This window comes from Mytilus edulis, chromosome 6, assembly GCF_963676685.1.
Source record: "Mytilus edulis chromosome 6, xbMytEdul2.2, whole genome shotgun sequence".
Lineage (NCBI taxonomy): Eukaryota > Metazoa > Mollusca > Bivalvia > Mytilida > Mytilidae > Mytilus > Mytilus edulis.
In genome coordinates this window covers 67,971,855-67,986,785 of record NC_092349.1, presented here as the reverse complement: position 1 = coordinate 67,986,785, position 14,931 = coordinate 67,971,855, and the positions used below count along the sequence as shown (strand labels likewise).

Below are 14,931 nucleotides of genomic sequence, written 5' to 3'. Positions count from 1 at the left end.
TGAATAATGGAGGTAAACATGAATTTTATGCGCTAAATCATACATATGGTCGTCTTCAAGTTCTGCCTTGGAATATCTGTAATTTTAAAGGATTGTTTACGCTTGATTTGTCTTTTAACAAGATAAAGACAATAAATGCAATTTCGTGCTTGACAAACATAGATACTCTGCTGCTTCGTGGCAATAATATTCAGTATATGCATAATGACACGTTCATGAATATGAGATTCCTTCGTATAATTGATTTATCATCGAATAAAATCAGTTTAATGGATCCAGGTTTTCTCTATAATATGCATGGAAGTTTATTTTATCTCAACTTATCTTTTAACAAGATGTCCACTCTAGATATTACAAATGGAATAGCAGCAAAACAAGACTATTTTTGCCAAGTTGATTACTCCCATAATTCAATAAAATCACTAACAAATAAAAAGACATGGAAATTAAAAATGAATACCACACTTGGTCACGGAGGCATGGTGAATCTGTCAAATAATTCACTAACAGCGTTTTTTGATCTGAATACGTTGCGTTTCCTTGGATTTGAACACCTTTTCCTAATTGGAAAACTTATGAACTACGGATTTGACCTAAGGGATAATAAATGGAACTGCGATTGCAAAATCTATCAATTTGCCAAAGCAGCAGAACCATTTGCGAAGTACATGTCAAGGGGTTACTTTGACGTTAAATGTTACGCCCCGCGAAAATTTAAGGATACATCAATGTTAACAATTATAAAAGACCACTTATATGACGGTTTAATATGTAAATTGTCGTTTGCAGACAAATGTCCGCCGAAATGTCGCTGTATGTATCAACCAGCTGTCAGAAACAGGACTCTTATTGATTGTTCGGATTTACATCTAACACGGCTTCCACGCATGCTCCCTGATTATAATGTGTTAGAGGTTGATTTATCAAATAACAATCTACAAAATCTACCACTTCAGTTCAGACGTATGCATAAACATGGAAGAAATATAAAACGCAACCTCGAGCGTATTCGATTATTCAATTTTTCAAACAACCAAATTCGAATGTTACCACGCTCAAACTTGTTTCATTTAAGGAAAGCGGAAATCGATTTTAGGGAAAACAATATTAATTCATTACACAGATCTATGGCAGAATTAAACCCCTGCAATATTTATCTAGACACAGTAGAGATGCAATGTAAGTGCGAAGATATTTGGTTGCAACAATGGCTTCCGAAGAGTGATTCTAAATGTCACAAAAATGTACACGTTTTGTGTCGGTTGAAAGGACAATTGATTTCCATAAAGTCTATGACAAAGAAGGACCTTGAATGTAGAATACCGAATACTAATTTCATATGGATCAGTACAATCATCGTTGCAGCGTTCATTATTGTCGTTTTACTATCAGCAAGTATATTTTCCTTTCGATTCGAGATATTAATAATTGGACGGAAATTCATAAAATATTTCAGGGGAACTTCTTATCCTATGACATTATTTTACGACGTATATATCGCCTGCAATGAAGAAGACGAAAAGATTCGTTTGTGGCTGACTGCGCATTTACTGCCTACTCTAGAGTTGAACAACATGCTTAGAGTGTTTTGGCCCTGCAGAGATAGTGAAATAGGAGTACCTCGAGAAGAGGAAATGATAAACGTGATGTCCAATACTCAAACATTTATCATCATTTTGAGTGAAGAGTACAAGGGACCAGTTCGTTGGAATGAGAAAGAATGGAAACATGCCTGGCACAATTATACACATGATCTTAACAGGGAAATTATTATTATTAATTACGACATACTGGAGGCAAATGAAATCGCAAAGCGATATCTTGGAGCTTTTCTGCGAATCGGACAATTTATTGACTTTTCTAATCACAAGAAGTCGATAGAGAATGAAATAGCTTCCTTAATTATAAAACAAGATAAAAGTTTAAAGAAATACGAAAGAAAAATTTCTACTCATTCTCAAATAGATGATGAAACATACCCATTTCTGAAACAATATCCTTTATATTCAGAGTTTCAATATAAGGAATAGCAGATATATATGAGATATTGTATCATTTTTCCTGAACGTATTTAATGCTATATATAAATAGTTATAACACGTTTTATTGTATAGCAATATAATATTTCCCACAGAACGTAACCAAAAGTTAGCGTGCAATAAATTCTAATATTGCACTAGTGCAATAAATCTTCAAAATACATGACGTCATCAACGTTTAAATCTTAGTTTAAACCAATTTTTTACTTTCAAATATTATATTGCTATACAATAAAAGGGTTATTGCATGAATATTGGGGAATATAAATATAAAATCTACTCGGGACAATATTCCCCAATATTCATGCAATAACCCTATATTATAAAAGTTATTTCTTCCATTCTATGTCAGTAGAAATATAATTGTTTTTTGTCGTATGCTTTCATTAAATTTTTCAATGATACATAAGTGCAGTGTACTAGGAAGACTTCCTGATCTATTTTTAGAATGTTAACTACTGCACAAAAGTTTAAATTATATAAATTGAGGTATTATATTGCATCTTGAATGTGAATATTTGAAATAATGCCTTCATTGCAATTTATGAGTAGTTTTGAAATCAATTATATAACAATGTTGGTAATGAGGGCCTTTCATGGATGTATCTGTTTATAATACACATAATAGTTTCATACATGTTTGTAGTGTGTAAACATTTGTTAATAAACACATCGTAGATATCAGGATAACAATATTTTACGATTAAGGAGAGTTTCTAATACTAAAAATTCATCAGTGACGATTGAATCAAAAACGTTAAAAAGTTCAAATAGTGTACGGAATTGAAGCGTATTAGAGACCGGCAATTCTAAAATATCTGACAAATACATCAACACAGTTGTAATATGAGATTTAAAATGAAGAAAAATATGATTGCCTTAGACATAATAAAATAGAAAATGTCATTTTACTCTATTGTTATTTGCTTAATCTTAAAAGAAAAGAGAGCCAGACGATAACAAATGAGTATTCAATCGCATAAATCGAAAACCAAAAATTATTAACAGAACCTGCATATAATATGTATAACTAAACAGTAAATTTCTAAGAGAAAAAAGAAATTAAGGATCAGAAGCCACATTAGTTATAAGAATGAAATTTCTTAGTCAAATGCCAATAACGAAAACAAACTGTTGACAAATCTACCAGTGATCAAATAATAAAATTGGTGTCTTTCGGTTTATTTTTTTTTAGTAAAATTTAAACACAAAGATCGTGCGACAAAAGGTTGTATCAACATAACAATAATTGCCGGACCAATGGTATGGATATGAAAATACGGTCATATACAAAACAACCCATGTTACATACATTACATAATTTTAATGTTCCTATAAACCTTTTATGAAGGGTACTTTAATAATCTTCAGTCATCCATAAATGAATTCATTGCACATTAGCTTTCATATTTGAAAAAGCCACAGCGGACAAACTGCGAAACAACACGCTTAACTGTGGTGTGTTGCCGTAGACATATCAACGGATCTGTACCTTCATGAGAAACACGACGGGTACCACATTTAAAGAATAATCTGTTTAACCTTTCGGAGCACCTGAGTTCAACTCCGTTTTTTGTAGGATTTTTGTTGCTGTGTTTCGTGCTCTTCAATTTATATCGCTTTTAAGCTCACAAAGCCAAAAGCACCAATTGAGCTTTTCTCATCACTTGTCATCCGTCGTCGTTAACTGTTTACAAAAATCTTTTCCTCTGAAACTACTAGGCAAAATTTAACCGAAATTGGCCACAATCATCATTTTGGGTATATAGTGTAAAGATTGGAACAGTGATCCGGCCAACCAATCAAGATGGCCGCCTTGGCTAAAAATAGAACGTAGGAGTAAGATGTAGATTATGGCTTATATCTTTGAAACCAAAGCATTTACAACAAATCTGACATGGTCAAGATTTATCTGCTCTGACATTGTCAGATGAATCAAACAATCCATTGTTTGGTTACTGCCTCTGAATTGGCAATCTTAAGGAAATTTTGCCGTTTTTGGTTATTAGCTTGAAAACTATTATAGATAGAGATAAACTGTAAAATGCAATAATGTTCAGGAAAGTGAGATCTACAAAAAAGTCAGCATAACCAAAATCTTTAGTTGACCTCTTAATGGGTTATTGCCCTTTATAGGAAATTTTTAACAATTTTTCGTAAATTTTGTAAATTTTTGTAAATTTTCACAAACTAGTTTCCTCTGAAACTACTGGGCCAAGTTTATTATAGATTATAGATAAAGATAATTGTAAGCTACAATAATGTTCAGTAAAGTAATATCCACAAACACATCACCATCACCAAAACACAATTTTGTCATGAATCCATCTGTGTCCTTTGTTTCATATGTACCTATACCAAGATGAGCGATACAGGCTCTTCAGGGCCTCTAGTTATCAACCACACAAAACCCTCATTGGTAGTCAGGGAGGTAAAAGCCGTCAGCGTCGTCGATTTTGCCATGCAATATCAATTAGAATATCCCTTTGATATCGTCCGTTTCTCTTTTTCTTTAGTTGATAATTTAGGGGTATTGTATTATCATATCTAATGTAACCAAATACCTGATAAATATAACAACGTTAGTTATAAAACCAAGAACATACATCACTCGAGTCAAAATGTAAACGAAATGTGTTTTCTAAACACTGGCCAAATATATATTCATGTCAGAAAACGTACAGCTTGTTTGAATATTTGTCTAAATTGTACAAATATGTTGTCGGTGTTTTAAAACGTCATGTACCAAGTCAGGAATATGACAGTTGCTATCAAATAGTTCATTCTATGTTTGTTGGTGTTTATTTTTGTTTCACTTCGGTGTTCCGGTTGTTACTTTGTTTTCCCTTATAGTTGATGTGTTTCACTCGGTTTGGTTTGTAACCCCAATTTTTTTTCTCTTAATCGATTTATGACTTTTGAACACCCGTATACTAGTGTTGCCTTTATTGGGCAATTGATATTGTGAGTTTAGATTCGTTTTTCTGTTAATATATATTATTGAATTACTCAATATAATTACATGATACATTTTTATCAGTTCGTACAAAGTTGTGATATTTGCATTCAGCTAACATACTAGGTTTATCGGGAAGTTTTGATATGAAATACAAGATAAACGCTATTGCACTAATATATTGTATAACATATCATCAAATATGTTTGAATGGATTGAATGACAGTACTTTCAAATAGTAAGTGAATTATATGACTATAAGAGGCCGATTCGAGTGCACATGGTTTCTATTAATAGACAAAAAACACTTAGTTTGTTATAGTTTTAAGGATGATCGGGTTTTCTTTTTCTTTTTCATATGCTGTGGAAATCTTTAGTTTCGTTATATATGATAAGCTTAAAAATTATTATATCCGCAATCGGTAGATTAATAACAACTAAATGTATGCAGCTGTTATTATGTGTTAGTAATATATCTTTGTATGCAAATGTACATACTTACAACTACATCAATAATGAAACAATCATGTCAGAAAGATGATATCTTTGATGTCAATCATTGGTAAAGTGCAAAATTTAAGTTAAAGCATTTTACTATCACACAGTAGCCGTCAAATTATTATAATTAGCAAGTGTATTTCTGGCTAGCATGTCAACAATATTACCAATTTTAATTTGTATTCATGCATGTTCAGTATAAAACAGAAAGAATGTCAGCATTGAAAGCTAAATAAAACAAACACGGGAGCCTCCTTGAAAACCAATTTAGTTGCCCGATTCGTCAAAAATATTAAAATGCTCTACGATGATTTACATTTGAAAATGCCTGTACCAAGTCAGGAATATGACAGTTCTTGTCCATTCGTTTTTGATGCGTTTTGTTATTTGATTTTGCCTTGTGAATATGGACTTTCCCAATTGATCTTCCTCTAAGTTCAGTATTTTTGTGATTTTACTTTTTACATTAAAAACTATGTTACCTACAAACACACATAGAAAACCTGTTAGAATACAATATCACTCATTGTCTGTCTGTTAAAACATGTAATATTCGTGTTTACATAAAGTCATAAGACCGCCAGTAGTCTTCAGAGATCATCATAATGGTTGAATAAATAGCGTCTTGTCTAAAATACGCATGGAATTCTATAACATTGTAACGGAATCATGCATTGATAATAAGTGTATTATTGTGGATTTTTTGCATTTTGGATATACGTTTGAGTATGTTATAAATAAAAGTTGAAAAAAGGACGGATAGCTTAATCCCCTTAAAAAAATAAATATTAAAATCACAGAAATACTGAACTTAAAAAAGGTTGTAAGGGATATAGTAACGATAATGTTGTCATTAAAGATGGCATGTTTAATGGTGGTTTTATAAATCCTATTTAAACTGCCCTAAATAATACAAGCTGTAAAAATTAAGCGACAACATAACATAGACAATGTATGGAATGCGACAATCAACAGTATTGTTGTATAGATTATCTGATTTAAAACAGAATTAAGATTATAATACCAAAGTACAATCAAATAATTATGAATCATAGATAAAAACAAAGCTCGATGTTACAGAGCGTGTGTTAAAGTCCTTATTTAACATGTTGATAGGACATCATTACATGTCATTTTGATAGCGTTGAATACATATCAGTAAGTTTTGTTTCGGCATATAATGATAATTACAGAATACAGGGTTATATATGTGATGTAACTATCGGTCTTTATTGCAATTTGGTGTTGTCGTTCAATATACTTTTCTAATAACTCTCAAATGAAAGACAGTAACGAAAGCATATAAAGCATTTTTGCGCCTGTCCCAAGTCAAGATATTTTGGCCTTTGTTAATCATTTCTGTTTTGTAGTGAAGTATGACGTCCATGTCACAAGTACAGAATTTTTTAAAGGCCAGCTGAAGCGATCTCCGGGTGAGGGATGTTCTCGCTACGTTGTAGACCCATTGGTGGCATTCGGCTGTCATCTGCTTTTTGGTCGGGTTTTTGTCTCTTTGACATATTCCTCATTTCTATTCTCGAATTGGTAGTTATATGATAACAAATTGATGGTATAAAGCGTAATTTACTTGCGAAAAAAATGACTGAGGAAGTAACACATTGATAAAATTAACAGTTAACACTAGTGGAGACTAAAATGATGTCACCCTTCCCCTTTTTATATTGGCCTCTTGAAGAAAAAAATACAGTAACGCTTAACTACTGAAATTTGATGCCAAATCACGAGTTTTACCCCATCAATAATTACAACAGCATATACCAGAATCCTCTCGAGTTACAAAAAAGGAGAGTTCTTAAAATTTCTTGTGAGAACATTTTGCATCCATACACTGATCTATAAAAATCTGATATTACAGTCCATTTTTATTCAATGCATGACTGATTTTTCGATATGGTTCAGCACATACAATAGATACGTCACCTGTAGCAATGCTAGTCAGAATATGACACTTGTTATTCATTCATTTGATGTGTTTGAGCTCTTGATTTTGAAATTTGCGTAATGACGTTACATTTAGAATTTTCCTCAGAGTTCGGTATATTTGTTCCTTTTGATATCCTGTTTTGCTTTACAGGACGACTTAGCTGCATCCACATTTAGTAGTGTAATCCTTGATTGGGGTGTCTATTTAGATTTTAGACATTTTAGATTTTTATTGCTAATAACTAGATACTTATAAACAGTTTATCATACCACGTATCCTTTTATATCAACAGGATTTAATAGACGAGCACATTATTCGCGACAGAGAATTTATCATGTCTATGTCAGAATCAACTAACACATTGTGTTAGTGTTGCCCTAGTTCAGAAAACAAAAATATAGCTAAATAGTGAAGTTTTGTTTGTTTGAAACCGATATGTACCGAATGTAGAGAAATTCATTTAGGAAAACTTCATTCCATTATTTCTATATCAGAAGCAGACAAAATGGAAACATCTGTTATAACTGGACCGTGCAGGTGTATCAATAAATGTTTTCAAAATTCTTTCTTACACTGCAAATTCCACGACGAAATTTATTGCCCAATTTGCACGACAGAAAAACATATACATTGCACAGAGGTCCAGAGTATTGAAAAAGCCGCAAAAGGGTGTCATGATAGTGCATCAGTACTAGTAAATGATTTGGAAAGAAAGCTTGCTGATTGGCAGACAAATTATCTACGGTTGATAAAGAAACAAGAGTTAAATTTAACCGATTTAAATTTTCAAAAATATCTTATAAAGACCAAAGTAAGCGATTTCCGAAATGACATGAATGAGTATTTAAATGAATTAGAAGAGAAAATTGGAAATCAGCTAGACCGTTATTACGAGCAATGTAGAACACAAATGACTAAACACATAGAAATTATCCAACAGAGATGCAATACACTCTCGTCCTTACAGAGCACTCTTCATTTAACAACAAAACATGCTTCCGAATGTTGTACCTTCATTGCAGCAAAGAATATCGATCGCTTTCAATGTGAAGAAGAATCTTTCTTTGAAACGTTTCAAGAAGCACTCAACATATTCGAATTGTCATATTCCGAGGGAGATACAGTTAATAACCTAAAAGAAATGGTGAAGACATTCGGAGAAGTTAAGCTCGAGGTAAAGGAGCAAACATTGATATATTCAAAACAATATAGAGGCATGCAAGATTCAGTCCGAATGAGAACGGCACCATATCGTCTCCATTGCTACGATTCAACAGAATTGGATTTGGGAGAAGATGCCAGAATATCTAACAGCTGTTGGAACCCCAAAAGGGATATTTTAATGGTAGGCAATGAACGCGCAATATGGACTTACAATATCATGAATAAAAGTAAAGATCGCATTAATTTAAGTGACTTCCCTGAAGACGTTTTTGCCGTTGATGATAAAACGTTTCTTGTGGCAATGGGTAAAAATGGCATAAGTCTCGTCAACACAGCAACAAAAGGGAAACAACATATTCTAAAATCGTTTTCAGATTGTGTTGCTTATCAAGATAACGTTGTATATACAGTTGATAAGACAATACTTATTCTGTCACATATACATGGATCGATTATCAAAATAAAACGTATAGGCTTTCACGCAAGTAGCATTTGTGTTGATAGTAAAGGCGATGTGTATGTGTCTGACAATAAGCAAATTTGTAAGTTAGATTCCAGAAATTATCAAAAGGGAGTTGTTTTAGCGGAGAGGGGGGATAAAACTTGTGATATTGGAGGTATTACTATTGACAAGGATGATCGATTATACTACAGTGATAAAACTAATGGTGCAATCATGAGATTTGATAGCAATTCGAAAACAGCGAATGCAATAATTGAAAATTTACAGAATCCGTTAAGCATTGCATGTGACAAAACAACTAACCAAATACTTGTCATTACCGATAGGGGAAGTAACATAGAAATATGGCAACTTTGAAAATGTAAGTATTATTATAGTGTTTTATTGTTGGCAAACTAACCTTAATAAGTTGATATTTGTAATGCAAAGGTACAATACATATGTCAATGCTAGTATTTCTGTTAATACAAAAAGGAAAGCAGCAATACTTTGAGTCATCAGAAATTCGACAGGAAATACGACGGTTTTATTCTTCTTATATAAATATAATGCCTTCTGTTTAGTATTTTCAAAAGCTTACACCAAAATATAATGATAGTTTTAAACAATATGACGACACAGATTCGTTATTCTAGTGATAGCGTGTTTGCATTGAGTGCGGAAAATCGTAGATTCAACCAAAAAATTAAAACTTGTGAGAACAAAGAGTGGTTGACAAGTAGACAGACTAATGAGTCCGGGTAGGGTAACATAGTCTTTTGTGAACTGTTTACTAAGCGTTGGAATAGTTCAAAGCGGGGTTCATATTCTTATCGCTCTAATATATTTTCATTCTGAATATACATTTTATTTGGATGTTTTTCGGCTGTTAAATAGCCATCCAACCATAACATAAGGTAATATTCATTTGGGGAGATGGGGATATGGAAAACCAAGGAACTACCCTAATCCTTATAGTATTATGGCGAAATTGAAACACTTTAACGGTCAATTCGAAACATGGTCAACAAAGTATGAAAAATTGAATCAACTTGTGGTAAGTGTATGCTAAATTTTCATTTGTTACTGTTGAATATACCTGTTGTAAACAAAATTGAGAACTGACTATTTTTTTTTTATATATTTGCCTGTTCATAAATTTCTCGTCATTTAATTGAATTTTTTAATTTAAAGATGTCCAGCACTGCATCACCGTTTATAAATTTAAATATATGTTCATCAATAATTTGCTTCGTTTCAGGTTTTTTTCAACTAAAAGACGTAAAGCTTTTAATATACAAATGTACAAATCATCTGTGATATATTAAGTGGAGATGGTAAAACCGATACAACTTATGCTGATTGTGGGTTTTATGTTCCGGTAAAGATTTGGACAAATTAATGATATAATTTATGTAAATGACAATTTTGCTGTACCAGATGAACGTTTTATATTTAACTTATGTAACCGCTATACGGTTATTTCTTTGTAAGAAAGTATAACAAAGTAGCTGTATCATTATTTAAATAACTTTATTTATCGTTTTGGATATTACTTTTACAGTGTTGTGTAGTTTATGCGATATCCATTTGACGTGCCTCAGTACATATTTGTATTTTTGTCTTAAAATCTTGCTTAGTGTTCTTTGTTTTATGCCCTTTTTTGTTTCATTGATACATATTTGTGTGTTTTTACAGTGATTAAAACAACGTTGACTGTTGTACCCCTCTTTTTATCATTTTTACCTATTATGTCTGTTTGTTTTGTTCACACATCGTTGTCAACATAATGTAATTTGATGGAACTGTAATACAAGTGAGAAGTTAAGTTAGCTATAAACCAAATGTGTTCCACCAATTTCTACATAAAAAATACCTGTAACAAGTCCAGAATATGACAGTTATTATTCATTCGTTTGATGTGTCTGAGCTTTTGTTTTTGCCATTTTGAAGTTTCCGCGGAGTTCGGTATTATTATGAGGAAGTGCACATAGCGTATGAATGCAGATCAAGTTGTTAATAGTTATCATTAAATAACGAATATACTTTTCAAATGCCTCTTTATTGATACTTATAAATGTCAAACTTCAAAAGAAGTCCAGTGTTATTATCCTTTATCTATAAAATGAGATGACAATTAAATATCAATTAGAAATAATAAATGCTGTTGTCTTTTCCTTGCTAAAATTGATATGAATTTTTCAACTTTCTACTTAAGTTACTGTTGCGTTGAAAGTAATTGTCAAAATAGGGAACTATTTCGAAAAAAAATAATCCAAAACTAGGAGTGTATTTGCATCCTTCCCCCATCATACGCATTCAAAGTATGCGTTTGAATGAAAACGTCTCGTCTTTTAAAAGTTCAATGCATAAATGATTTCGTTTTATCTTTTCTCCAAACCTCAAGAATTTCCCGGTTATTAAATGTATGGTTACATCGACGTTTCCTGTTCTATGTTCATGATAAAATCCGATACTAAAGTTGAGTGTTCAAAATGTTTATGATATACAACTACACAACCGTGTTCGGACAGAGAAACGATTTATATCCGTCTCGCTATTGATAAAACATTCTTTAAATAACTTCTTTTCAGGAATCTGTAGAGCATTTGTTGCATTATTTAAGTTTATTAACCCAATTGCACAGTTCTTGTCCTTGACCCTGAAGTAACAACTTAGCAGTATTTCTATTCATTATTTGATTTTTTGTTCACTTTTTTCTTGGATGAAATAAACATAAAATATTTGTATCGACTTGTCAATTCATTAGTCTCTTTGAACCGAACGTTACGTAAGCAACCTCATTCAATTATTGAGGTGTCTAAGTATCGTCACATAACACATCAAAGCGCATCTGAATTATGTTTAACACATTTTGATGTTGTACTACGTTTCGTAAGATCTTTAAGAAGCATCCTGTGTGTATGCTGTCAAAGTCTATATAGTTTGTTATCAGTTGTCTCTGCCATTGTTTGAACTGCTCCATAGTGTTTTGTAGCACTAATATCGTGGTAACAATTCTTTCCCTTCCTAATGTTTTCTGAGTTTGTTGTTGATTACTGTTTTTAACTATCTAGTAATATTTCGCTGAAAATGTTACTTGGGACTGTTAATAAGGTGATTCCTCTCTAGTTATTGCAGATTCTGAGATCGCCTTTCTAAGCTAGTTTTATAATGTTACCTTCGGATCAGTTTTTAGGATCCTTGATATTTTGACAATCTTTTAGAATGGTGTGTGTAGAATGTGCGCAGATAAGGCTGGATCTGATTTTGATCGTTCTGGTGATAGTTTATGGTTTCCAGGTGTGTTATTGTTTTAAAGGCTCTGTACTGTTCAAATAATCTCTGATTTTGATGGAATTTATATGTTTACTTCAAGGTAATGTTCAGCAATGGGTATATTTGCTGTTGTTTCTGGTTGATTTGTTTTAAAACTTCCTTGAAATGTTCATTCCATCTACTCTCTTTTTTCTCTTTCAGGGGTTAATTGATTATAAAAAGAAGATGTGGTTTGTCGCCAAAAAGACAAAATATGACACAGAAATTAACTATAGGTCACCGTACGACTTTTAACAACGAGCAAAGCCCATACTACAGAGTCAGCTCCAAAAGGCGCCGAAATGACAATTTAAAAAGGTGTAATACCACCATTGATTTTCCCTTATTAGTCTTTGTTAAATCGGCACTTTTAAAAAAATTGTACAGTATTTACCTTTATTTCAACCAAATAAATACTTTGCATGTATAAAGTTTTATCCTTTCCAGTGCTACAGTGAAAATTTCACACTACATTTCATTGCATATAAGAAAGTAACCATCACCGGAAGTAAACAACCCATTTTTTACACTGTTAATTACTGGTTACCTGCTTTGGTAACTATGAAACCTTAACTTTCCAAAATATTTTATAAGACCATCAAATCAAAAAGGAATGATGCTTTTAGACACCCAATATACATGTTTATGACTCAGAAAAATTTAAGTGCATTGAAATGCAGGATTAATTTTCTACAACTGTCAAATTCAAGGGAATATTTTTTTAGACCTACTTTCGTATACAACCGGATGTGACGTACCATGATTTGGTGGTATTACACCTAAGGAATACCTAAATGTCGAATAAACTTAATGTAATTTTTCCCCTCCAATTGCAAGTTATTTCAATCATAACTGTCAAGTTTTGTCTCAGTCAGAGCTATAGTTTTAGAGAAAATCACAATAATGGAAGGCCATATCCTACGACGATTTCAGTCTTATTTCTTCTAAAAATCCTAATTTCAGTGTATCATTATAAAATGCCGTGTTGACTAATATTTGATAATATAGTATGATATACTCATGATCTATGCATTCCAACAATTAAATAGGACACAAAAGACAACTTTAAGATGATAAACAATTTTATTGCACCTTTTAGAGTTCATTTGAAGATCTGTTTTGGTCTGTTTTGGTCTGTTTTGGTCCATTTTTCCTTCTTCCTTCTTTTTTTCATCAAAACTTGATATCTTTTGTCTAAAAAAACAAAATGTGATTATTTTCCCCAAAAAAATATAATAAATGTAGTGTTAAATCAATAAGTAAAGTGTTTGAGCTGAAAGAATTGTCTCTATAAATGTTAACAGTCTCCACGGAAGTTTCTATAAGCCCTTATGTGTAACTTGAGTTTTTGGTCTGTTCCCCTAGTGTGACAAATAACGGTTCCCTTTCAGTCAATCATTTATTGTCACTGGTATCAAAGTCTTTTTATTTACTTATAACAGTATATTTCTAATATATTTACACAAGAATCCCCTTTCTTGTATTTTATATTAGAAAATGGTGAGAAAGAGTAATAAAAAAATACCTCAAAATGTTTTTAAAAAAGGTTATGTCCCTTGGAATGCTGGTAAAAAAATGGTAAAAATTATAAAGTTTAAGTATATGAGACCGGATTCTGATGTGTATAAATCCAGGGCAAATAAATGTTTAGATGATGTTTTGACAGTGTAAAATGCAGACAGCACCATGGCAAATTGTTAACTTTTGCGGCCTAAACACAAAGAAACATAACATTAGTTGATACATACTTTAATGCTAAAGTGTCATCTGCAGACCAAAATCACATATAAGATTTTTCAACAAACTGCTCTTCAGAACATGGTTAATACTGAAATGAAAATTCACATGTTGTATAAACAAGACTGTAAGGGTGATTTAAAATTTGACACAGTAAACTGAATACAGCTTTGTCTGTCCACCCATTTGACTTAGCAAACACCCGTAAACCCCCATTTCAAGACAATTTTACCTCAAACGTGCTTTCTGTGTCTCAATCCATTCCGAATAGTCCATGTTTACAATGTATGAACCGGTTTAGTAATAATTTTTAAAAATGAAAGTACAATAAGGTCACGAGTGCACATGTAGTTTCCCTAAATAGGAGTAATACCACCATTGATTTTCCCCTATTAGTATTTGTTAAATCGGCACTTTAAAAAAAATGTACAGTATTTAGCTTTATTTTAATTAAAGAAATACTTTGCATGTATAAAGTTTAATCCTTTCCAGTGCGACAGTGAAAATTTCAGACGACATTTCATTGCATATAAGAAAGTAACCATCACCGGAAGTAAACAACCCAATTTTTACACTGTTATATACTGGTTACCTACTTTGGTTACTATGAAACCTGAACTTTCCAAAATATTTTATAAGACCATCAAATCAAAAAGGAATGATGCTTTTAAACACCCAATATACATGTTTATGACTCAGAAAAAATTAAGTGCATTGAAATGCAGGGTTAATTTTCTACAACTGTCAAATTCAAGGGAATATTTTTTTAGACCTACTTTCGTATAAAACCGGATGTGACGCACCATGATTTGGTGGTATTACACCTAAAACA

The 14,931-nt window shown here is 32.1% G+C and overlaps 1 protein-coding gene and 1 long non-coding RNA gene across 2 annotated transcripts; one reads left to right on the top strand and one right to left on the bottom strand.

Annotated features, from left to right (window-relative positions):
• Positions 1–5,055: 5,055 nt before the first annotated feature.
• Positions 5,056–10,682, top strand: LOC139528221 (uncharacterized). The gene is made up of 3 exons (XM_071324105.1): positions 5,056–5,233; positions 7,731–9,426; positions 10,306–10,682. The coding sequence occupies exon 2, from the start codon at positions 7,944–7,946 to the stop codon at positions 9,420–9,422; it is 1,479 nt and encodes a 492-aa protein (XP_071180206.1). The 5' UTR covers positions 5,056–5,233; positions 7,731–7,943; the 3' UTR covers positions 9,423–9,426; positions 10,306–10,682.
• Positions 10,683–13,426: 2,744 nt separating this feature from the next.
• On the bottom strand, positions 13,427–14,490 carry LOC139526791 (uncharacterized). Its single transcript, XR_011665177.1, has 2 exons — positions 14,111–14,490; positions 13,427–13,556 (listed from the first exon to the last, which is right to left on the bottom strand). It is a non-coding gene; the product is annotated as an uncharacterized lncRNA (long non-coding RNA).
• Between the last annotated feature and the right edge of the window lie 441 nt (positions 14,491–14,931).